The 25,711-nt window shown below is 40.2% G+C and overlaps 1 protein-coding gene across 1 annotated transcript; it reads right to left on the bottom strand.

The window, feature by feature from the left end:
• Positions 1–10,598: 10,598 nt before the first annotated feature.
• LOC129745548 (NPC intracellular cholesterol transporter 2 homolog a-like) lies at positions 10,599–24,389 on the bottom strand. Its single transcript, XM_055738676.1, has 4 exons — positions 24,123–24,389; positions 11,882–11,998; positions 11,269–11,444; positions 10,599–11,204 (listed from the first exon to the last, which is right to left on the bottom strand). The coding sequence occupies exons 1-4, from the start codon at positions 24,226–24,228 to the stop codon at positions 11,124–11,126; spliced, it is 480 nt and encodes a 159-aa protein (XP_055594651.1). The 5' UTR covers positions 24,229–24,389; the 3' UTR covers positions 10,599–11,123.
• Positions 24,390–25,711: the final 1,322 nt, after the last annotated feature.

Below are 25,711 nucleotides of genomic sequence, written 5' to 3'. Positions count from 1 at the left end.
AATTTAATGCATCTCACTAATTGTTGAATAGAACCTAAATTATGCAATGCCTTTAAACAATCATTGTTACAAAAGATTTTTTACTACGAATTTTTGGATCAAATTGTATGTGTTTCTGAATAAATTTAGGGAAAATTAGACTTTTCTCGTCAGCTGAGTGCTTAGCAGTATTTTTTATTCGATTTAGAAATGAGTTTTACATATGTTCGATTGCATTATCGTTTGTTATAATGTTTTTTTCGAAAAAATTTCATGAAATTATGGGAAAGCGGGGCGATTGAGGCTCTTCTCGTCAACTTAAAGCTGAAAGGTGTACATATTTTAATTCAACAATAATTTTTACATCCTATTCATTTTTTTTGGTATCTTTTAAATTGAATTTTCGTTTGTTACAATGTATTTTTCGAAGAACTTGCATACATTTAGGGGAAATCGATGTGATTGGGGCTATTCTTGTCAACTTAATCACCGTCAGCGGAAGAGGCAGCGAGTTCGACTTTTCCAGGAGAAAAAGCGCCGCCTGGAGGAGGAGGAGCTCGAGGAGCTGGAGCAGCTGCATCGTTCCCAAGAAACACGAAAGTTCTATCAGAAACTCAACGCATCCCGCAAAGGCTTCGTGCCGCAAGCCGAAATGTGCCGGGATAAGGACGGGGGTATCCTGACGGACAATCGTGAGGTGATCAAAAGGTGGAAGCAGCACTTCGATGAACACCTGAACGGCGCACATGCAGGAGATCAAGACGGTGGGGGAAGGTACATCGCCGGCGTAGCCAACGACGAAGAGGAGCCACTCCCAACGATGAGTGAAGTTAAGGAAGCCATTCGCCAGCTGAATAGAAACAAGTCGGCTGGGAAGGATGGCATCGCAGCTGAACTCATCAAAATGGGCCCGGACAGGTTGGCCGATTGCCTACACCGGTTGATAATCCGGATCTGGGACATAGAACAGCTACCGGAGGAGTGGAAGGAAGGGGTAATATGCCCCATCTACAAGAAGGGCGACAAATTGGACTGTGAGAACTACCGAGCGATCACTGTCCTCAATGCCGCCTACAAAGTGTTGTCCCGAATCCTACTCCGCCGCCTCACGCCACAAGCAAACAGATTCGTGGGAAGTCATCAGGCCGGCTTCATGGAGGGACGGTCTACGACGGACCAGATATTCACATTACGGCAAATCCTCCAAAAATGCCGTGAACACCAAGTCCCTACGCATCATCTATTCATCGACTTCAAAGCCGCATACGACACGATCGACCGTAACGAGCTATGGAAAATCATGGACGAGAACGGCTTTTCCGGGAAGCTAATCAGACTGATCAAGGCGACGATGGATGGAACGCAGTGCTGTGTGCGGATTTCGGGTGAATTGTCGAGTTCATTCGAATCGCGCAGGGGGCTTCGACAAGGTGATGGTCTATCCTGCATGATGTTCAACGTGGCGCTAGAAGGTGTTATTCGACGAGCGGTGGGCGAAATGCGGGGCACGATTTTCAACAGATCCAGTCAACTTATCTGCTTTGCCGATGACATTGATATAGTCGGCAGATCATCTGCGGCGGTGGAGGAGATCTACCGCAAACTGAAACGCGAAGCAGGAAGGATTGGGTTGATGATTAATACGTCCAAGACGAAGTACATGCTGGCCTGCGGATCCGAGACCGACCGAACCCGCTTGTCCAGTAATAACAAGGTCACGATCGACGGCGACGAGCTGGAGATAGTCGAAGACTTTGTCTATCTCGGCTCACTGGTGACCGCAGACAATGACACCAGCCGTGAGATCCGGAGGCGAATTATCAGCGGAAGTCGTGCCTACTATGGACTCCACAAGCAACTGCGGTCGAGAAGACTTTGCCCTCGCACGAAGTGTAACCTGTATATGACGCTTATTAGACCGGTTGTTCTCTACGGGCACGAGACATGGATATTGCTCGAGGAGGACCTGCGTACACTCGGGGTATTCGAGCGACGAGTGTTAAGAACCATCTTTGGCGGCGTACAGGAGAACGGAATGTGGAGGCGAAGGATGAACCACGAGCTCGCGCGACTCTACGGCGAACCCAGTATCCAGAAGGTGGTGAAGGCTGGCCGGATACGCTGGGCGGGACATGTTGCGAGAATGCCGGACGACTGTCCTGCAAAACAGGTGTTTGCCACGAATCCGGTAGGAACAAGACGAGCGGGGGCGCAACGAGCGAGGTGGTTAGACCAAGTGGAGCGTGATCTGGCGAACGTGGGGTGCCCGAGAAATTGGAGAACGGTTGCCATGGACCGAGTGAATTTTAGGAATTATGTTCGTCAAGTTATGTCGTGAGACGGAATACTATGTAAATAAATAAATAATTGTCAACTTAATGCTAAGCGGAGTACATCATATCAACCAGGAATGCGTTTTACATTTATTTCATTCACTTTTATGCATTTTCTAATGCATTGTTATTTGTTATAATGATTTTTTTCAACATATTGCCTGATTTTAGGGGAAATTGGGGAGATTTCGGCTATTCTCGTAAGCTGAGCGCTAAGCAGTGTACACCACTCAATCCAGCGACGAATTTTACACTAAATCACTTAGTTTTTGCATTTCGTATGTGAATAGCTCGATTGTTACAGTGGAATTTATGCAAAAATAAGAAAAGCTAGGGGAAGTTTAGGCTATTTAGCTGTTTCTATTCATTTTAGAGCAAAAAGCGAAACCATCAGCTTGAGGATGAATCAATCTACCGAAAATGATCATTCATGATGCAAAATTGTTGGAATACACTTTATTTGACTGCATTTCTTTGATAAATTTATTAAGTTTAAGGGAAAAGAGGCCAAATAAGCCACTTGTCATTGTTAAAACCAAAATTGGAGTACATCAATCGATTCAGCTGACATTTTTACATAAATCAGTAAGGTTAATATGATTTTTTCGTAGCAAGGCAGATTGCTAGAATTGGAATTCTACCTTTAAACCTGAACAAATAGGGAAAATCGGGCAAAATGAGGCGTTTAGAGTCATTTTATCAAAAAGCGTTGTGAACCATACGATTTTTCGTGATTTTTTACATAAAGAATGATTTTTTTTTGGCCTTTTTTGGCCTTTTTTGGTACCTTTTTTGGCTCGAAAATCCCCACTATGCGATGTTTTGACATGTTTTATAATGCTTATTTTTAAACATCTCGAGGGATGAAGTAATTTCACGTAACTACGGTAAATTCATTTCTTGAACAGAAAATTTTACTTGGAAAAACCTCAATGGCCCAAACCCCTAACCAAGATTACAATAAAGACTTTACTCTGCAGAACAGACACACGCTCCTGAAAATATTCAACCAAATATGGACCGAAGGTAAAATTCCCGAATGTTGGAAGCTCGGATTAGTCATTCCAATAGCCAAACCCAAGCAAAATTCCTTGCTCCTTTGGCTTCCGCCCCGGAAAATTCACCGATGACTACTTCGAGTTACTTGAAGAACCTTTAACACTTCACTTAGCGATCACCGGCGTGTGAAAAGCGTATCACTCGATCTCTTCTAGGCATTCGATCGGGTTGATCCCACCGCTGTTCTCATCTATTCCTATATGATAGATACATCCAAGTCCACATCAACGACACTCGCTCTAACATCCGACCTGTTATCTGTGGAGTCCCACAAGGATCCTTCAAAGCCCCAACATTTTTCCTAGTGGTTATGAACTCAATTTTTCAAGTCATACCTTACGACATCCAGATAATGACCTACGCCGACCTGTTGTTGTTTTCTTTATTCCGGGATTCTCTACCTACGCCGACGATACTCTTCTCCTCTCAACCTTTCTATCCTAAGTTCGCCAAAAAAAACTGCAGTAGCTGAACGGGCCCCTAGTATGGGTCTCTGTGGTATGGGTTTCCAGTTTTCTCCCAAGCAGCCCTGTCTTCTCCATTTTGGTCCCAACAGAAGAAGGCTAGGTAGACTACATCCGCTCTTAATGAATAATCAAAGAATCCCTCTAGTACTAGGGAATCTGGCTAGACGACCGCTTAAATTTCAAATTCAGCAACTTTCAGAAAAATACCACAAACAAAATGAACATCCTACAAATTCTCTCTAACCATACAAGTATGGCCCATCGAGACTCGCTTTTCCGCTTTCTTCACGGCGGGTTACTTTCGTAGGTCCTCAAGTGATTGCATTGCACACCAGTCCTATTTCATCCCTGATGGTCGAGAGTGGACAGGAACACTTCATATACCTTGTCGCTAGATGGCTCTCCACCAAAGCCTTGCGTGCGCTCGTCGACGTTGGGCCAAAAGAATCACCATCGATTATGAGAACCGATTCCTGGACGACCTAACAGATCAAAACTTGCCACCAATTTGTCCCAGACCAAGTACCTGGAACGACAGGATCCCGAAAGTTGACCTGAGCCTGTTACAAAGAATAAAAGTTGGGGACCATCCCAACAACATACTGCCCCACTTTAGGCAACTGATAACCCAAAAATACAAAACACAGCCCCACGTTCATACTGATTGTTCCAAGACGGATACCGGGTAACATTCTTGGATCATAATAACACTTCGTAGAATATCACATTATGCTGGGCACCATGGCACGTCGACACGAGGCCGCTGACCGCCTCGCAGCCACACTACCAAACTCGTTACTCGAACCTCCAAACATCCCCATTCCTCAGCAAAACACCTCGAAATTCGTCTTAAATTTTCTTCAGCTGGCATGAAGGGCATCAAACCCGACCTAAACCACGAGTTTAAGCAAAAAGAGGTGTAAAACACTGCAGAGAAATGGATTGATAGGAGTATCAACATTGAACGTCTGAACTTTTCCTGTTTCCATAAGACCCTCTTATGAAAATCAACGAACTCTCATTGAAGTAGGCGTTCATCTGAAGAATTCACTCACGCCATAAAACAATTTTATTTAACAGTACTTTATTCGGAAATATTTCCTCTATCAGTGCTGAAAATTTCATTACGATTTATTGTTTCAAAAAAGTTACACGTGATGGAAGCCGCGAGATGAAAATTAATTTTGGACACCCACGTCAAAAAACCGACATGGTTGGGTTCAAAAATCGCGAAATCTGTAGAGATGGTCAAATCGACCGTGTGCAGCGTTCTCAAACGTTTTCGTAAGATGCATACTATCGACCGGCAGGTTCATACCAAGCGTTATAGTGGACCTAGGGATCGGAAACTGTATTTAAAGGTTTTAAGAACGATCAAGGTAAACCCAGGGCAGTCGGACTATGACATCGCCAGGAAATTTAATACCGACCGTTGCACCGTCAGAAGGATTCGTCTGCGTGAAGGAATACGATCTTATCGGGCCAGTAAGCAACCAAACCAGACATTGAAGAAGAATGTAGAAGCCAAAGGACGGGCCCGGAAGTTATACAACAAGTTGTCAACGAAGTACGCCGGATGCATCCTCATGGATGACAAAACGTTCGTGAAGATGGATTTTGGGCGGCTTCCTGGCCCAAAATTTTACAAAGCAACTGGTCGAGGTGATATCCCCAGCAAGTTCGAATTCGTTTACGCTGATAAGTTTGGAAGAAAGTGTTTGATCTGGCAAGGTATTTGTAGCTACGGACGAAAAACCCCGGTTTTTAGTGAAAAATAAGACCATGGACTCCGAAATGTACAAGGAGGTGTGCCTGAAAAACGTTTTTTTCTGTACAATTGATCTCGCAAAGGACCAGTAAAGTTTTCGCCAGATTTGGCAAGCTGCCACTACAGCAAAGAGGTACTACAGTGGTATCAGGCCAAAATATGAATTTTGTCGAAAAGAACATCAACCCACCCAACTGCCCTCAATTCCACCCTATCGAAAAATTTTGGGTAATTGTCAAGCAGGAGATGAAGAAGAATGGTAGTCAACACTGATGTTATGAAATCGTTTGGTCCCGAGTTGATGGATGGGGTTAGAGAAACAAGAGAGATCAATAGCGGGAAAGATCACATGCGGGATATACATGGTGTTTCGATAGAAGGTCCAGCAGTTGATCGGCAGAGCTCGATTGCTCGTGTTCGCCGGTTTCATCACGTTCACCGTGGTGAAATTGGCTAAAGCGCCGTTGTACTGAAGCGGAGATTGCAGGTTCAAGTCCTGCCGGTGAGCCGTTGTATCTTTTTCGAAAAATTCATGATATTTACGGCTTATGTTCTTTCGTTCTTTGATAGCTCATTGTGCAAACCCGTCTTACTCGTAGGAAATCACCCGTTCGCGAGGCTATAAAACACACGACTTGTTTGGCCAGAAGCTGGCCCGCGAATGGGAGAAGCTATGCGTACAACTATGTACATCGGCTTATGCTCGTGACACAACTACATTGAACTGCGGTTGATGCAGTATGTGTCCGATATCAAATCGAGCACCACACATCTCCCTTCTTTTCTATAAAAAAAAATAACTGGGACCGTCTCAAAGTAATTGTTCGATATCGTCCATGAAAGCTTTAACGATAGCGTCAGATATGTCTCTGGTTGGTAACTCTTATCCACACAACGATATCAAAATGGATTGTACAAACAATTATAACATCTTACTTATAACGATGGTTTGGTCTCCAACTTAGAATAACTCAGGCTGTAATTCAGGACTTCTGGCACAAACCAAAAGGTCCGCTAACCTAATATATTGTGTTAACCTTATATCCTTAGTGTATTTAGCATCCTCCTTTTTTACCGATCATTGCGAATGGTTTATGGCGCGCATAGTTGCTCTTAATGATCCCGCACCGATCCTCCGGTGCATAGGGCCGTGCTGCATAGCTGCAGCATGACAATAATTCTACAGGGCCTTTAGGTGCTTGGTGGTCTCAGAGCTACCCGTTCATACTAGAACAGAAATCCTGGCATTCGTTTCAGAATAAGATAACCAACGTGACTTCCGCCTCTTTTTAAAAGGCGGTTTAAAAAAAACCATCATCTTGATGATTTGTGGACATCTGCCTTTATGAATAGTTCAAAACTCGCTGTGTATATTTGTGCACCTGTTTCAAATTGATCTTTTAGATTATCGAGATTTACTCAATCAGTATTGAAACCGTTGTAACCATAGCTGATACATATTTTATTTTCCTTATGTTTTTTTTCACTCTTCTCACTACACGTCTTTATCAAGAAAATGCATTTGCTCAACAAACTCATTCCAATATTCGAAAAAAATATCTTCGACTTAGGTAGGAATGTTCCATATTTTTGGCCGAAGCGTTCAGCAAACTAAACGCAATACAAAACCTTAATCACGTCTACTTTCCTATAGAAAGTTTCACTGACTCGGCCAGCACTATCACTGCTGTTCGAAATGGGGTTTCAAAACATGTGAATTTAAGCCATCGAAAAATCAGCTCCACATATTGACATATCGCTCTGCTGGATTCCTGGACATGCTGGAATTTTCAGAAACGAGTTTGCTGATCGCCTAGCTAACAAAGCCAGATCCCTCAGAATGCTCAGAATGACCTCTGAGGTTAAAAGGCCTTAAAGCACTATCATCATGATCAGCATCACTAACTTTTATAATGGAATTCTTTACCCATTACCTGTATGTTCAAGTCTTTTCAAATGATATCAATCTTCAGATAGTTTTTTGTTCCTAACCTCCGACCTATATTTAATATTTTATACTGGTTGCATAATATTTATTTATTACACTCCACCACACGTGAACCTTTGAAGTACTAAAAAAAACTATTTCGAGTACTGAGATGACAGTAATACGAGCAGTGTTATAAAGTTATTCTTATTGATACTAGAACCACCGACCGGCATATAATAAATTACGCATGATTTGATCTATGGCCTTCTGGGCAAAAGACTGTTGAACAATATACACACCACACCGCTGACTGGAAAAAAACAGATTAATTGTCGTGACTGATGGGTGTACTTATACAAATTTAGCACCTTTTTCTTTATAATAACCAATCATCCGTTCTTTTCAAGCTCTCTCTAAACATTGATTCCACGTACCTCGTGCTTCCTTTTCCTCATCGAGACGCTTGAGTTCTTATATGATTCTCTCTCGACCGTCTTTTCATCCAATCGAACAGATTTTCTCAATATAGCTTATCAACAGTACTCTTTCCCTTGGCGTTTTTTTTTCAATTTATTATTATAGCGATTATAGCGATTGACCTAACATTTATTTTTATGTGTTTACTATCAATGATCTCTACAATTGCTTTTTTTACTCTATTAAAAAGATTTTTTTATGTTTTCCGTCCAGCAAGTCTTCAATGAATGGTAGGCTCCAGTTTAAGCAGTTGATTTATGTGATCAGTACAGTCTTCTCAACATTCGGATTATATAACTTTCTGATTCACCAGGAAACTCTATCATACATATTATTATGCATTATTGAAACTACGTTCGATCCACTGTGAAACTCAATATTGATATTATCTACTTCTAAAATGTTAAATACCACTTATCAAGTGATTTGGGTTGTCATGTTGATCTTGTTTTTAATTTCTTTTCTCGGCGGACTCCCATCTCGCCCTAAATTTTGGTTCCTTTTTTAACGCGGACTCTCGCCTCGCTTCCATTTATTTGATTTTAAAGCGATCTTCCAGTACGCTCTACCATTTCTAACATTCTCTATCAACTGTCAATCCATTTCTAGTTTCGACCCGTTTTGACCAGAATTCATTGAACACGCTTATTGTTCTAAGCGGACTTTCGCCTGGTCTCTCTTTTTTTATTTTGCTTACGAACGGCTCTCGTCTCGCCATTTCATTTCCACCAACAAGCGGACTACTATCCGGCTCTTTTTAATTTGAAAGACAAGCGGACTCTCAACGCACTTGTATTAGTCTTTCAAGCAATGCGGACTCTCGTCTCGCTCTCATCATTCTATTTTCCTTACGAGCGGACTCTCGTCTTGCCGTTTCATTTTGCTAGCAAGCGGACTCCCAACACGCTTGTGTTTATTTTTTTATCAAAGCGGACTCTCGTCTCGCTATCTTTATTTTACAGCGAGCGGACTCTCGTCTCGCTCTTACTATTTCACTAACGGCGGACTCTCAGCGCGCCATATTGATGCGGACTCCCAGCTTGCATTTTGTTAGCTTTTTTCCTCTACAAATCACTTGCACAAAACCGCGGTATTTTCAATTAAAAAAAAAATGCACTTAGCACATGAACACTCACCACTGCCCTCGTGAAGGGGTGATTTCCTACATTCGTGCCGATTCAATTGCCATGGAACAGCAATACTGTCACGGTCGTCAATGTGCAAACCCGTCTTACTCGTAGGAAATCACCCGTTCGCGAGGCTATAAAACACACGACTTGTTTGGCCAGAAGCTGGCCCGCGAATGGGAGAAGCTATGCGTACAACTATGTACATCGGCTTATGCTCGTGACACAACTACATTGAACTGCGGTTGATGCAGTATGTGTCCGATATCAAATCGAGCACCACACACTCATGTTTCACTAATTCTTTCCATCATCTACGAAAATAAGAATGGTAACACGACTCGGGATGGAACAGAGATGAAGAGATTGTGGAACAAATAGCCGCTGAGGTCAGCGAATAGGGTGTCCAAACTATAATGAGTAGTACTCGAAGAAAAGTTTGAAAATTCATCAAAACAACATCGGAATAATTTGTTTATCAGTTTTCCTTTAAAGTGCCTAAAAAACCCTACATTTTAAGTACAAAACATTTTTATTTCGTTTACATAGCTCCGAGATAGACCCGTTTTAAGGCGTCCAGATTCATCGTTATCCATGCTTTACAATCGTTTGCCACAAGGGGCTTCATCTTCGGTCAGCATTTTTCAAAAAATAATGGAGCAAATCATACGTGTACTTAAGAATGTTACTTATTATCTTGACGACATACTCATTGCAGGTAAAGATTTTAAAGATTGTCTTATGAAGCTGGAATTATTTCTTGAAAGACTCTCATTAGCTAATGTCAAAGTTAGATGGAAAAAATGTAAATTTGTTGTCAATAAGTTGCCAATAATTTATCAACGACTTCCTTCTGGACATTGATTAAAATTTATATAAGTTAATAGCAGGGCTTGTTGGCACTGCTTTTTTTGAAAACCACTGTATGTGATGCTAAAAACTATTTGGAATGATATTTGATTGAATTGAATTAGATTGTGTCAAAATTTCATGAAAAAATACTGACTGAAATAGAAATGACGCTTCTGTATTAACATTTTTCTCCATTCACTTCAGGAATTTATAAAAGTTCCTAGAATCAACAAAGAGCATGACATTTCCAAACAAAAATTAAAGCTAGTCCAGATTGACCCAGATAATAAGTATAAAAAAGATCAACAAGTTCATCCGTCAGTCCCATAGGAAATATTCCATTGTCCTGTTGTGACACTGCACTTGTCAACGAGAGTGTCTTGGGACGGAGTCAAGTTTACAGCGACACACAATTATAATCCAATTAAGAAAAGAAGAGGACAATTTCTCAAGGCAAACAAACCCTACACTAAATGTAAGCCTACATACAAAGGAAACAGACCGGATGGGATCAATGAAGACGAATTATGCGTCATCGCTCCCGTTTGTCAAGTCAGTTCAGTTCAGTTCAGTGGACTTCGAAGAATATCTACGTCAAGAGAATCATTGTGTCATTTTTTTCTCGTCTCTATTAGGTTTTCTTTATATTTCAATGAACGATTCCAGCCGTTTGTCGTGCGCGTACTATACCTATAGATAGTTAGAACCTACTCTAAACTAGGTGCACTTTAGTCAAGTCTCCAGGTAGTAAGGAAATAGTGACTTGCCTTTCCCGGATAGTACGCTCAATGTATGCTACTTAAGTTACTTTGTAGAGAGAGATGAAGAGAGTCATACAATCGTTCCACGTTTATCCGAATGATTTGGTTGAAGACGAAACGACCGTTTGGATCCGATGATGGTGGAAGGGTAATTGTGTTTGATGACCCGAGGAAAGTATTGAATTGCCGGCTATTGAAGGTACTTAAGTCTAATTCAATTTCACTAACTGCCGTCTGTCGGGGGTTGCACACGTTTTGTTTTTGATTGATCCTTTTTCTGTTGGCGCTTTCCGTCTTTGGTTTCAATGCGTGTCTAGATCTTTTTTGTTGTTGAGAAATTTTCCACAATGCTGATGGCTGATGACTGACTTCAATGAATCTTGGCCGGGATCAGTACACACAGGACCTCCTTATCGGTGGATTTCAGCTCCCATTTAACTTCAACTGAGACCTGAAAAAAAAATAACGAAATTTATAAAAATAAACTTTTTTTAAAATAAAGATAGGACAACCACCTTAGGGTACTGCTTCAGGACGGGCAACGTGGTGGTGTATTTGTGTTCCACATCCTTGGCCAGAGGACATTCCAGGCCACTGTCTACGCAGCCGTTATCGTTGGGCAGCTTGAATGGAACTTCCATTCCCAGGACAACTCCGTGAACGATGGCCTTCAAGTCGGAAATCTCCTCCTCTAAAAAAGTGAATGAATGCAAGAACATGTTATCTTTCTAGAATTTATATTTCCAATTTCATTTAGCCTCAAAACCCTGTTTTTCACAAAACATGAAGTTTCTGCTGAGAGATGTTATCTACACATCCGTTCCTAACAATAAACTTTTGCCCGAGAAACTGCGCTTAATGGAATTAAACTTGTACGTTAAAGTAAATGACGCAATGATTAATGGCTCATGACTTTGGCCATCAAATAGCGTCTAGGTTATTGCAGCAATGAATCGTCATGATCCCGGAGTAATTATTTAATTTAGATCAACAATCAACTAAACGTTTCTGATGGCATCAGCCTTCTGCCGACAAATTAACCCGAAACGTTTTTCGAGGGATTGTTCCAAATGTATACTTCCAACCTAAAAAATCATTTAAAAAAACAACAACAACATTTAAACTTACCGGATGTGAACGTTATCGAGATGGTGGCATTCGTGGATCGTTTCAGCACGCACACCGGATCATCGGGCTTGCAGTTGGACACCTCCACCAGCGTGAATTTGCCGATCGTTTCGTTTCCTATGAAAGTATGAAAAAAATCACTCATTTTGCATTTGTTCCTTATAGGGGAGATAAGAACATGATGGCTACCTTAAGAAGGACGCTTGTTTAATCATAGAAAACAGTTATAATATGTGAATTAAGGGAGATAAGGGCAAAATGGCCACTAGGCTGCAAGCCTTGTATGGAAATTTCAAATTCTTCAATTTTACACCTCTTATACTATGTTTTGTTTGTATTTGTTGCCAGAAATAACAATAAAAGTTTTGGATGCGATGCAGTCCTGAATTAGTGCAACGAATTTTAATTTTGTTTGGAATATGGTATGGGAAAACAAAATTGTTCGTTAAAAATCGTCAGAGATGTACTGTTTCTAAAAATATAAATTTTTATGAAAAATATTCCTTAATTCTTGCAACACAATTCATGTAAACAAAGCACAAACCAAATTTGTACACCAGAGAAGATTTCGGTGTTATACAAAAATGTTGTGTCATTTTTTTTTATTTGAGCGTTTTTGACTGCTTTTTTCAAAGCTGTGTAACCATAAAATGAGAATAAAAATTAAAAAAAAAACTGCTTTGCCTAGCCAGGGAATTGATTGATTCATATAACCTTTGCAAAAATATTTCATGAAATTAATAAAATCTCTAGCAAGCGAAGTCTGCTATTTTTAAATACTTTTCAGTATATTCAGATTTTTTATTTTGAAATGGTTATCACTTTTTTCATGAAATGCTTAGCTCTTGTCATGTTTGCAAAAATTTAAACTTAAGGATAGTCAAAACCAAACATCAAAGACCAACTTCATTTCAAGCTAATTTGAATTTTCTTGATGAATTAATGTGCAAAAATTTCTTCTTCCATACACATTTCCATAACAAATTGAAACAATATGAGATAATATGGTATTTTCTGCAGTTTTTTTTACGTTGAATTTACAAATATCTGTATCAGTTAATATTTAATTAATCAAAAATCATTTCCATAAGTAAAATCACGTGGATAATTTGATTTAGCATCGTACGAAATTTGTCAAATAAACTTAAAATCTACTTTATATTTCATATTTTTAGATGAATTGTGACATTGATTTAAGTGAGTTTTTTAATCGACTTTTTTCGGCGAGTTTTTGAATGATTTAAAACCTTTTTTACCAGTTGTCCATACGTTTCGAGCTACTATGGCATTCGCTCTTCTTCAGTGGACACTAAAAATATATTTTAAACGATAAATTTTAACTTAACTAACAATTTTAAAAATCTTACAATTTACTGGCCTCCGTCTATTCTTATTTGTTTTCGGTCAGTTTGTTTTGTGTTGCGTTTACATTTGTATGTCAGTGTCTGTTTCAATTTTGAGATTACAGGGTCGTAAGCTGTTTTAAAGTTACACGAGTCCCTCTGTCTATTTACTACATTATCATCACCTTTAATTTTAATGTAAAAAGTCTCAGCAGTAATTCTGGCATTATAGCCTGCTACTCTTTCTAGTATATTTGTTTTTTCAAAATTAAATAGGTGACCAGTTTCTATACTGTGTTGTGCTAGTCCTGTACTCATTTGTTTTGTTGATACATTTGTTTTATGTTGTTTTATTCGCTTTTCTAGGAATTGACTAGTTTCACCTATGTATGACTTTTCACATTTTCCACATTTAATTTCGTATACAACATTGATATTTTTGTTTTTGGGGATTTTATCTTTGGTTTTTGTTAGAATCAGGTTTTTAATTTTATCTACCGGTTGAAAAGCAACATTTATGTCAAATTGCCAAAGATATCTTGAAAGTTTTTTACCTAAACCTGCGCAATATGGGATGGTGACAAAATTGTTTAGTGTTTTTCTGGTTACACTGAGACTGTTATAAATTTTGTGAGTCCGCTCTTTAAGTAAATTTGTAACAATATTTCTAGGATAGTTATTTAATTTTAGGATATTTCTAACCGTGTTGAGCGTTTTTTTCTCTGTATTTTGTGTGTGTGAGTCTGATAGCTCTATATACTAGAGCGACAACAGTGTTCTTTTTATGGGAAAATGGACTTTAAGAATTGAAGTCCAGATAGCGTCCTTTTTCGTCCTTCGGGAACCACTCCGTCGTTATCTCATGATCCTCCCGGCGCAAAATTGTGTCGAGGAACTTGATTTCTCCATTTTTCTCACGTTCGATGGTAAACTGTAGCCGTTGATGAAAACCGTTGAAAGTGTCAACGATTTCAGTTTGTTGATCCCTTTTAGGAGCCACCAAACAATCATCAACGTACCTCTTAAAAAATAACGGCGTGATCCCCTTGGACCGTAACTCAGCAAGCGCAGACTCTTCGATTCGTTCGAGAGCTATCGAAGCCACCACTGGACTCAAAGGTGAGCCCATCGGGACCCCAACTTTCTGGGCGTAGAATTTTCCACCATATTGAAAGAAAGTAGATTTCAGCACTAAATTTAATAGTTGCAAGAAATTACTTTTTTCAATTTTGGTGTGTTGTTTTATTTCGTCCCAACGTGTCTCGATCGTTTCCATCGCAAAATCCACAGGGACGTTTGTGAATAGCCAAACCACGTCCAGTGAGAACAAAACCGTCTCTGGGGGGAGAACGATTTTTCTCATCTCGCCAACAAAATCGAAACTATTGTTGATATGACGATTCGTGTTCCCGGCGATTTTGTTCAAAATCCCGGTCAAGTATTTGGCCACTTTGTAAGTGGCGGTGCCGATTGTGGACACTATCAGGCAAAGTGGTCTACCCTCTTTGTGGGTTTTTGGAAGACCATATACGCTCTTGGAGGATTACAGTGAAAAACTTTCAAACGGTACATAGTAGGTACGTTTATCAATGTAATCACGTGTGTGCCAATCGGTAATAATGTCGTTGATTTTCTTCAAAGTAGCAGTAGTTGGGTCCTTCTCAAGACTAACGTACAGTGTTCGGCACTAAAGCGCTAATCCGCTAATCGCTAATAAGTCCGCTATCTTTTTGTTAGCGGATTAATTTTGCCGCTAAATTTGTGGTGAGCTAGCGAATTAAAAAGTTCCGCTATTTTTTGGTTCCGCAAATTGAAGATCGCTAATCCCCTTATATTTTTTTGAATTCGCGGATCTCTGCTTATAGAAGTAGGTAGGTTTTTATAGTTTTAGTCATTTATCAGGCTAATCAGGCACTTCGAATGGTCTCAGTAGAAGAGTGCGTACTAGTCAAATGATAGGAGTACTTGGGATCACCTCACACAGTCACGCAGGAAAACCAAGGTGGGTAAACAGCAGGTGATTCGATCTGTCGACTTTCAGAATCAACCATGTAGATTGCTTCGTTGAATTTGTTTACCTTTAATCCATAGAACAGCTGAGACCTAAACTTGTCTTTTCATTTAAGAACATTGCTTGTTGGTAAACAAAGATAAAAGTCAGAAGAAGAACCCAATGAAAGTTGCTCAACAATATCGAACTTTTTTTTTACAAACTTTAATTATTGGTTTATTTATCGTTTTAAAGTACTTGTATAAGAACTACATATGTAAAATGAGAAAAAAAATCACCAGAAAAAAAATTTACTTCCTAAAGCAGTAAATTGAATTGTTCGTTTAGTATTCGATTTATGTTTCACATTTGGAAACGTTTCTATCATGAATATCAAACAAGTTTGGAAAAGTTGAAAACTGGTTGAAGATTTTTCAAAAAAAAACTTCACTATGTTTGAAAAGCATTGGAATAAAAAAAAACTTTGGATTCAACTATAATCCATGCTATAAACAACTAATATTTTTGTGTTGTTTTTAGAAGTTTGAGTTACCTAACTGTATTTGCAATTTCGGTAAAACATTTATACTGTACATTAAAATAATAAGAAATAAAAAATCAATGGTTTACGTTGTTTGTTGGGTAACAGTTAGCGGTTAGCGATTAGCGCTTTAAGCTTTAAGCGATAACTTTTCCAGCACATTTAGCGGTTTTATTTAGCGATCGCTAACATTGACTAAGTTAGCGATTCAATTAGCGGCGCTTATTTTTAAGTTAGCGATGCCGAACACTGCTAACGTAAGTTTCTTGATCGTTGAGAAGGTTTCGCATTTTTTCGTCGTATTCGTCCTTTTTTCATTATGACGATTGTCTTCCCTTTGTCCGCTTTAGTCACCAACAGATCTGGGAGAGTTTTGAAAAACAATTTTGATTTTTGAATCTCATCTCGAACCCATTCATGACTGTCATGAAACGGTTGGTTTGTAAAATTAATGTGGTTCACAATCGCGTTCGAAATATCGTTCCGAATTGTTGGTGCCTGTGGATGTTTTTGTATGGCACACTCTATTTCGGAAAGAATTTTTACGTACGGCACACAATGCGGGTCGGGGCAATTGTAACCACTGCCCAGCTGGAGCGATCGTACGACGTCTTGTGGTAGATCTTCGTCGCTAACATTTTGCACCCAGTTTTCACACATCGTTACCTTATTCGTCGCCGCGAACCTCAGCCTATCGAGCTTGTTTGTTAATCGAACTTTGCAGCGAGCAAATGTGTTTTTTTTTGTTTCCGAGATGATGAAGATATCATCATCTGAAAATCGTCGTTACTTACATAGCGTTTCAAACAGCTCGAAATGTGTGATAGCGTACGTTTGTTCCGTGCGATGAACCTCAGAGTATCGGAAATCATCAAGCTAAGCAATTGATTTTTGAATTTGCTTACCACTTTATCCAGCTTCTGATACGACTCACTGCATTCCAAGATGACATTTACTGGAAAGTTCACACACGATGGGAGAACTCTCGTCCGTCGGCAGTTAAGTAGGAACAATTTTCTGTTTTTCAATCTTGCTGACTTAACTTCTGCTTTAATCAATGACCGGTACACTTGTTGCACTTCCCATATATATTTTTAGTGTCCACTGCCATGCGAATGCCATAGTAGCTCGAAACGTATGGACAACTGGTAAAAAAGGTTTTAAATCATTCAAAAACTCGTTGAAAAAAGTCGATTAAAAAACTCACAATTTATCGCGGCGATAAACAAAACAATTCCGACATTGATTTAAAAATTTCAATTGTAAAATTGAATCAACAAGTTTGCGAACTTCTGCGATTTCATCCTCATTGAAATACTTCCTTGATACGAGCTGAAAATGTATCTGAATTTAGAATGTTAATTCTGAATCTGAATTCTGAACCTTAAATTCAATATTTTAATTATAAATCCAGGGATTGAAAATTAAGCTCTTTTGAGCGAGCTTCATAGCTCTTTATTTCCATAGCTCCGCTTACAAAGCAATCGACAAAGCTCCTATCGTTTTTGTCTCCGGAGCTTCGCATTGCTAAGCTCTTATTTGGAAGAAACCTTAGCTCTTTTTTTGGCTCGTGAGCCCGTTAGCTCATGCCTCCAGAGGAGCTTGAGCTTGTTGGCTCAACCGATTCAAATTCGTTGAGCTTGTTTTCACTGCTGCTGTTCGAGCCAACGCCTGCTTTTTTGTGCCCAAGTAAAGTTACTAAAAAAAGGGCTTGTCGCATGGATTTTTAAAATAAATGTTGGACGGTTTTAGTAACTAGTGAAAGTTACCAGCACTAGTAACTATGAAATAGTAAAGTTTACAAATTTTCGGGAAAAACGCCAAATGAAAGAGCTTTTTGTGAGGGTTATTAAAATCAATGTAAGAGAGTTCTAGTTAGTAGTTAAAGTTACCAGCACTAGTAACTTTAAATAGTAAAATTTACAAATTCTCGGGGAAAACGCCAAAAGAAAGGGCTTTTTGTGAGGATTATTAAAATCAATGTTAGAGAGTTTTAGTAACTAGTAAAAGTTACCAGCACTAGTAACTATGAAATAAAAAAACTTACAAATTTTTAACACATAAACATTGATTTTAATAATCCTCGCAACAAGCCCTCTCATTTGGCGTTTTTCCCGAAAATTTCGAAATTTTACTATTTCATAGTTACCAGTGCTGGTAACTTTTACCAGTAACAAATAATTTCTAACATTGATTTTAATAATCCTCGCAAAAGCCCTTTCATTTGGCGTTTTTACCGAAAAATTGTAAATTTTACTACCCATTTACTTACCCATTCGTTTTTGGCAACATTCGATTTTGGCAACATTCGATTTTGGCAACATCCGATTTTGGCACATGTGCCAAAATCGAACGGTTTTTAGAAGCGACATTATCTTTTAGTTTCCTCTATATCAGTACCAATATTATTTAGACAAACACCAAAAATACGTGTTTACGTTCAATAATGGTGATAGAGTACAACAACAAAAACAAAAGTTTTTTTAAAATTATAAAGTACTCAAAAATTACAAAAAGATGAAAAATTAAAAAAGGTCAAAAACAAAAACAAGCAATTAGCTAAAAATGGCAAATCAACTTAAAAATGATGAAGAATGGCAATAACAGCAAAAATCACAAAAAAAAACAAAGATTATAAACAAAACAAAAATAGTGCAAAATGCATCAAAAACATGAGATAAAAAACTATAAAAATTCCTAAAAATGGTCGAAAGATGGCTCAAAATAACGTTAACGCTAATAAAAATAGTTATTTTGTAAAAATAAGAGAAATAAATTTCAGAAAATATACCGTTCGATTTTGGCAACATTCGATTTTGGCAACATAAAATGTTCTTGCATGTTGCCAAAAACGAACGGGGTTTGTATTCTCATTCTCCCCTACATCGATTTTTTCCCGAAACTAGTTCAATACTTACAAATTTAGTTTTGCGAATTCTAAAGAAAATAATTCCCCAAACAAAACAAAGCATTTTTGTCAACTTTTTCTCACTTAGGTATATTTTTCCCCGTAGAACTTCGTTTTTTCGCTCATAATTTTACATCATTCTAGAAATAAAATCAAATGAAGATCTTATTTTCTCTTTCTCAGTCTAATTTACAGCTACAAGCATGAAATATAGATATATTTCAATATTGTTGAACGATGTAAAATTAATCTAATAAAACAAGGTGTTAGGCGTTTCTGGCTCGTATTTACATAGTATTCCGTCTTACGACATAACTTGACGAACATAATTCCTAAAATTCACTCGGTCCATGGCAACCGTTCTCCAATTTCTCGGGCACCCCACGTTCGCCAGATCACGCTCCACTTGGTCTAACCACCTCGCTCGTTGCGCCCCCGCTCGTCTTGTTCCAACCGGATTCGTAGCGAACACCTGTTTTGCAGGACAGTCGTCCGGCATTCTCGCAACATGTCCCGCCCAGCGTATCCGGCCAGCTTTCACCACCTTCTGGATACTGGGTGCGCCGTAGAGTCGCGCGAGCTCGTGGTTCATCCTTCGCCTCCACACTCCGTTCTCCTGTACGCCGCCAAAGATGGTTCTTAACACTCGTCGCTCGAATACTCCGAGTGTACGCAGGTCCTCCTCGAGCAATATCCATGTCTCGTGCCCGTAGAGAACAACCGGTCTAATGAGCGTCATATACAGGTTACACTTCGTGCGAGGGCTAAGTCTTCTCGACCGCAGTTGCTTGTGGAGTCCATAGTAGGCACGACTTCCGCTGATAATTCGCCTCCGGATCTCACGGCTGGTGTCATTGTCTGCGGTCACCAGTGAGCCGAGATAGACAAAGTCTTCGACTATCTCCAGCTCGTCGCCATCGATCGTGACCTTGTTATTACTGGACAAGCGAGTTCGGTCGGTCTCGGATCCGCAGGCCAGCATGTACTTCGTCTTGGACGTATTAATCATTAACCCAATCCTTCCTGCTTCGCGTTTCAGTTTGCGGTAGATCTCCTCCACCGCCGCAGATGATCTGCCGACTATATCAATGTCATCGGCAAAGCAGATAAGTTGACTGGATCTGTTGAAAATCGTGCCCCGCATTTCGCCCACCGCTCGTCGAATAACACCTTCTAGCGCCACGTTGAACATCATGCAGGATAGACCATCACCTTGTCGAAGCCCCCTGCGTGATTCGAATGAACTCGACAATTCACCCGAAATCCGCACACAGCACTGCGTTCCATCCATCGTCGCCTTGATCAGTCTGATCAGCTTCCCGGAAAAGCCGTTCTCGTCCATGATTTTCCATAGCTCGTTACGGTCGATCGTGTCGTATGCGGCTTTGAAGTCGATGAATAGATGGTGCGTGGGGACCTGGTGTTCACGGCATTTTTGGAGGATTTGCCGCAATGTGAATATCTGGTCCGTCGTAGACCGTCCCTCCATGAAGCCGGCCTGATGACTTCCCACGAATCTGTTTGCTTGTGGCGTTAGGCGGCGGAGTAGGATTCGGGACAACACTTTGTAGGCGGCATTGAGGACCGTGATCGCTCGGTAGTTCTCACAGTCCAATTTGTCGCCCTTCTTGTAGATGTGGCATATTACCCCCTCCTTCCACTCCTCCGGTAGCTGTTCTATGTCCCAGATCCGGACTATCAACCGGTGTAGGCAATTGGCCAACCTGTCCGGGCCCATTTTGATGAGTTCCGCTGCGATGCCATCCTTCCCAGCCGACTTGTTTCTATTCAGCTGGCGAATGGCTTCCTTAACTTCACTCATCGTTGGGAGTGGCTCCTCTTCGTCGTTGGCTACGCCGGCGATGTACCTTCCCCCACCGTCTTGATCTCCTGCATGTGCGCCGTTCAGGTGTTCATCGAAGTGCTGCTTCCACCTTTTGATCACCTCACGATTGTCCGTCAGGATACCCCCGTCCTTATCCCGGCACATTTCGGCTTGCGGCACGAAGCCTTTGCGGGATGCGTTGAGTTTCTGATAGAACTTTCGTGTTTCTTGGGAACGATGCAGCTGCTCCAGCTCCTCGAGCTCCTCCTCCTCCAGGCGGCGCTTTTTCTCCTGGAAAAGTCGGACTCGCTGCCTCTTCCGCTGTCGGTGATTTTCCACATTTCGACGGGTGCCTCTCTGCACTACTGCCGCCCGCGCGGCATTCTCTTCGTCCATCACCCTCCTACACTCCTCGTCGAACCAGTCGTTCCGTCGAGATCGCTCCACATAACCGATGACGTTCTCCGCAGCACTGTTGATGGCTGTTTTGATGTTATCCCAACAGTCCTCGAGAGGGGCTTCGTCAAGCTCGCCCTCTGCCGGCAGCGCTGCTTCGACCGATTGCGCGTAGTCTGCCGCGACCTCAGGTTGCTTCAGTCGCGCGATATTTAACCGAGGCGGGCGCCGGTTTCACGTGTTGTTCACTACGGAGAGTTTTGGGCGCATCTTCACCATCACCAGATAATGGTCCGACTCGATGTTGGCGCCCCGACAGGATCTGACGTCGATGATGTCCGAAAAGTGCCGGCTGTCGATCAAAACGTGGTCGATCTGTGATTGCGTTTGGTACGGTGATCTCCAGGTGTACTTGTGTGGGAGGCGGTGCTGAAAAAAGGTACTACGTACGGCCATTCGTTTGGAGGCGGCGAAATCAATAAGTCTGAGGCCGTTTTCGTTGGTCAGCTGGTGCGCGCTGAACCTTCCAATTGTCGGTTTAAATTCCTCCTCCTGGCCGACCTGAGCGTTGAAATCCCCGATGACGATCTTGATATCATGTTTTGGGCAACGGTCGTATTCACGCTCCAGCTGCGCGTAAAATTCGTCTTTGTCGTCACCGGTACTTCCGAGGTGAGGGCTGTGCACGTTGATGATGCTGATGTTGAAGAACCGGCCCTTGATTCTCAACCGGCACATTCGTGAGTTGATCGGCCACCACCCGATCACGCGCTTTTGCATCTTTCCCATCACTATAAAAGCTGTTCCAAGCTCGTGTGTGTTGCCGCAGCTCTGGTAGATGGCACGACCATCTGGATACGTTCGTACCGTGGAGCCCTTCCAGCATACCTCCTGCAGCGCTACGATGTCGAATTTGCGGCTCTTCAATTCGTTGGAGAGCACGTGGGTACTGCCCACAAAATTTAGAGATCGGCAGTTCCATGTTCCAAGTTTCCAATCGTTAGTCCCTTTTCGTCGCGTGGGTCTTTGCCGATTTCCATCCGAAATTTGTTGTTCGTTATTCGTTGCTTATGTTTTTTTAGTAGTCACAGGCTCGCAAGGCCCGCAGCTAACCCCACTATCTCGCAGGAGGACCGTCGTGATGTTGCTGTTTTGGGTCCCGAACACCACCAGGACGTTGTTGCACTCCGCACGCCGCCCCTAACATGGAGAACAGACGCGTACGAAGCCCCCTAACTCATTCTGCATGCGACCAAAGCATCCACCGGGGTTGGGTACCCGATCTCCGCTAAGGTTGCTCGCACCCCAGCTAGTACCACGGGGAGGTAGAGAATCGGAGTTGCAGACAAGAGGTGATATGACCACTACCCGAAGGTTGGGTGTATGGGGTCTCGAGTTGCACATTGTCTACTTCACTAGCCCTGGCTCGTATAATTTTATTAATTTTTGGTGTGTATTTTTTTACACTACGTAACAGTATGTATTAACATATGCGCCGTGAGGACTTCGAATTGTTCAATGCCTGGAATATTTTATACAGGTGTTCCACCAAATCCTATGTATCTATGTATTATAATATAGATTCGGTTTCAGAATTCTAATTCAAGGTTCAAATTTAGAGTTTAATAAACATGGGGTATTATGGGCCACTTTTTATCTTTGTTTCATAACTTCTTTATTTTAAAAGATAAAAAGAAAAAAAATGAAAAGGTTTTCTACATTTTTAAGGTATCATTAGCCATTTTTTTATTTTTTAAATACTTAAATTTCCCGAATTCTGACTGTTTAAAAAAAAAAATTTGGATTTTGAAAAACTGTGGGGAAACGTGGGTCACCTAATCCAAATTGACTAGATAACGTGCAAAGTTTGTAAATTGACTCAAAACTGAAATTTCATAATTCATTTAGTTATTTAAAGCAACTTCAGATGTGGAAATAAAAAAGAGAATTGTGTATGATCGAATAGTTTTTTAAACCTGGCTCGCGAACGTTTCGGCAAAATTCCATATAGATATAGGATTCTATTCATCTCTATCACATGAAAAAATGGACAAAACATTTTTCATTACTCTTCATTTGGCATAAAAAAAACTTCACAGATGGTAATAACGTATTTTAAGTTGTGAATGTGTATAAAAACATCAAAATATAGGTGGCCCAAGATACCCCACAAGCTATGGTTTGCAAATTGGTTGCGTTTGTGAGACCTATCGATGTTACATCAAAAATTCCTTTTCCACGCGGAAGAACATGTCAAAACTAAGATCATAAGCGTATGAGCATATAGAAAAACATGCTTACGCAAAGTGACGACGATGACAGTTGGATTGAGATTTTTATCTAAACACACACCTGAGATATTAGAGTGGCCCACGTTTCCCTCCTCTCCCCTAATATTTGTTCTTGTTCAGAATTAAGTATTCATAAACTAAATTCATAATTAATACAATTAAACTGAAATAGTATATGTAGATTAAAATGAAATTTCACGTCAAATATCAATAGAAAAAATATTAGGTTAAATTCAAAAGTATCAACTTATTGTTTACAGTTCATTTTGCTAGACTTAATTCCCCGATAAACATCGACCTTTTAATTAAAATTCGTTACATTCCAGAAAAATATCGTTGCAGCTCGTGGGACAAGACTAAAAAATACTCTCGTTTTGATTGTCTAGCCATGAATCAGCCCCTGCATTCATGCAATACTGTGAACTAGGGCATCGTGCAACTTCAATGGCTTCTAAAAAACGAGAAACGCATAAAGCATCAATTGCAGTAATTTTTGGTTTTATTCGAATTAAATTTAACATTTTGTCTGTCAAAAATGTTAATAAAGAGAAAGTGCATTTTAGCCCAGACCCGTAACTGAGTTATGAAAACAGATATTAAAAAAAAATTTATGATTGTCCGGAAAACACTTTTACACCAACAGTGTTGATAGAGGATAAAAAAAGCAATATAAAGTTTGTAGGTGATATCATTCAGCCAATCCATCATACTGAGTAAAGTTTTTAACGGCATCGAAAATCGCAAAAATTTGTATATTTTTTGCTGGATGTTTTAAATTTTCTATGAGAATCTAAAACTTTGAAAAACTATCTCACGTTTTAGAAACCATGTCATCATTATTTTGTTATCATTGAATGATAATATTAAAATTAAAATTGAATAAGCGTTGTGGTATATAAATATTTGCATCTAACCCTGCTGTTGCACCTCGTTTGACGGTTACATACCACAGTTCTTGAATTCCGCTCCCTGGACCGATTGATCGACAAAAATGGTAAACAGTGCCAGCGAAATCGCCACGGCCACCAACGAAGTAGATGCAAATTTGTACATTCTTGGAAATGGGTTTTGTTTCTGTCTTATCACTGAATTATCACTATCACAACAATGTTCGAAATGAGGAAAGGCTAACTTTCGCGATTGTTTTCTTTAATTTTCTAGGAACCGATCCGGTCGACTGTCTAGCTCACACTGATCGGGTCAAACGGTCTGACCAGCTCCGATGGTTTGTTTTCTGGCTGTTGGGTCGATCGAATGAGACCTGTCCAGTAGACATGTAATTGTATAGCTCAGACTGTTACGACTAACGAGTCGAGAGTAATGATTGGCTGGAAACTTTTGTCACCGGAGACAGTGTTCTGGTTCTATTCTGAGTCACCGCATTGTGAGAATTCGTCACTCATGAATGATGCTTTTCAGTTGAATTCTTCTTTCAAATCTCAGCTTACCATTCGAAACGTCAAATGAAACAAAAGAGCTTCAATGCTGAAAGGTTGTCATTGGAGGGCGTTCTTCATGGATGATCCCCGATACGTGTATCATTTGCTGAATGCGATAACACATATCGGTTTGCTACCGGTCAGCAAAACAACACGCGATGCGAGCTTTATGAGATTTGGTGATGTACCGATGTACCTATTCAAATCTGCTTACCTACATATTTCACTTTGAGTCGTTGCATATGATCGCCATTGTCAATCATTTGAATACTGCCGAACCTATCGCTTCCCGTCGAAAAAAAAAAAGTTTCATAAAGAACACATGTCAAATTTGGAACTTTTAACGATTTTAATACAAAAAAACAACAACAGAATCATTCATTCAAAGAGAATACACACGCTTTACCTCCATCATTGATAGAATTTATGACAAAACATACTAGGGTGCCCTTTTTGACGAGTCACGTAAACGTGTGGAATTCCATCTATCCACTACTGATCTATAAAAAAAGGGGCTAATGATTCGTGAAGATAGGTTACATCGCAGACACCAGATACCCAGACTGACCACTGAAGGCTGATTTTGGCGCTTGTTCCGCAGCGCTATCTACGGGTTATCGTGAAACTAACGGCCACATACACAAACGGAAAAATCTTACACAAACATAACTTATTTTGTGTGCATATTGAAACGCCCTTGATATATCACACACACATTTGCATTGTGCTGTTTGTTTTCTTTACATCTAGCGATGAACACGGTCGTTTTTAGTTACCTACTTTTGATAGAAAAAAGAACCATTTATGAATTAGAGCGCATAACCAAATGTGGTTAGAATTCAACCATAGACGTTCTTCCATCTTAACGAAACGATTGAATTTCTTTCGAAATATATGATGAATTGGTGGTTTGATATTAGGAAACTCACTTGAAACGACGTGTAAAGAAATTTATAACTCAATGTCGCTCAATTAATGTAAATTCAATTAACACTTGCAATATATTGTACGACGCTTTGTTTGATGTTTGAGTTCATCAGTAAACTTTTAGGAGTTGCCTTCATTTACGACTAAAATGATGCTTTTTCAACGATTTA

This window comes from Uranotaenia lowii, chromosome 2 (genome assembly GCF_029784155.1).
Source record: "Uranotaenia lowii strain MFRU-FL chromosome 2, ASM2978415v1, whole genome shotgun sequence".
NCBI lineage: Eukaryota > Metazoa > Arthropoda > Insecta > Diptera > Culicidae > Uranotaenia > Uranotaenia lowii.
This window is presented reverse-complemented; position numbering and strand designations above follow the sequence as displayed.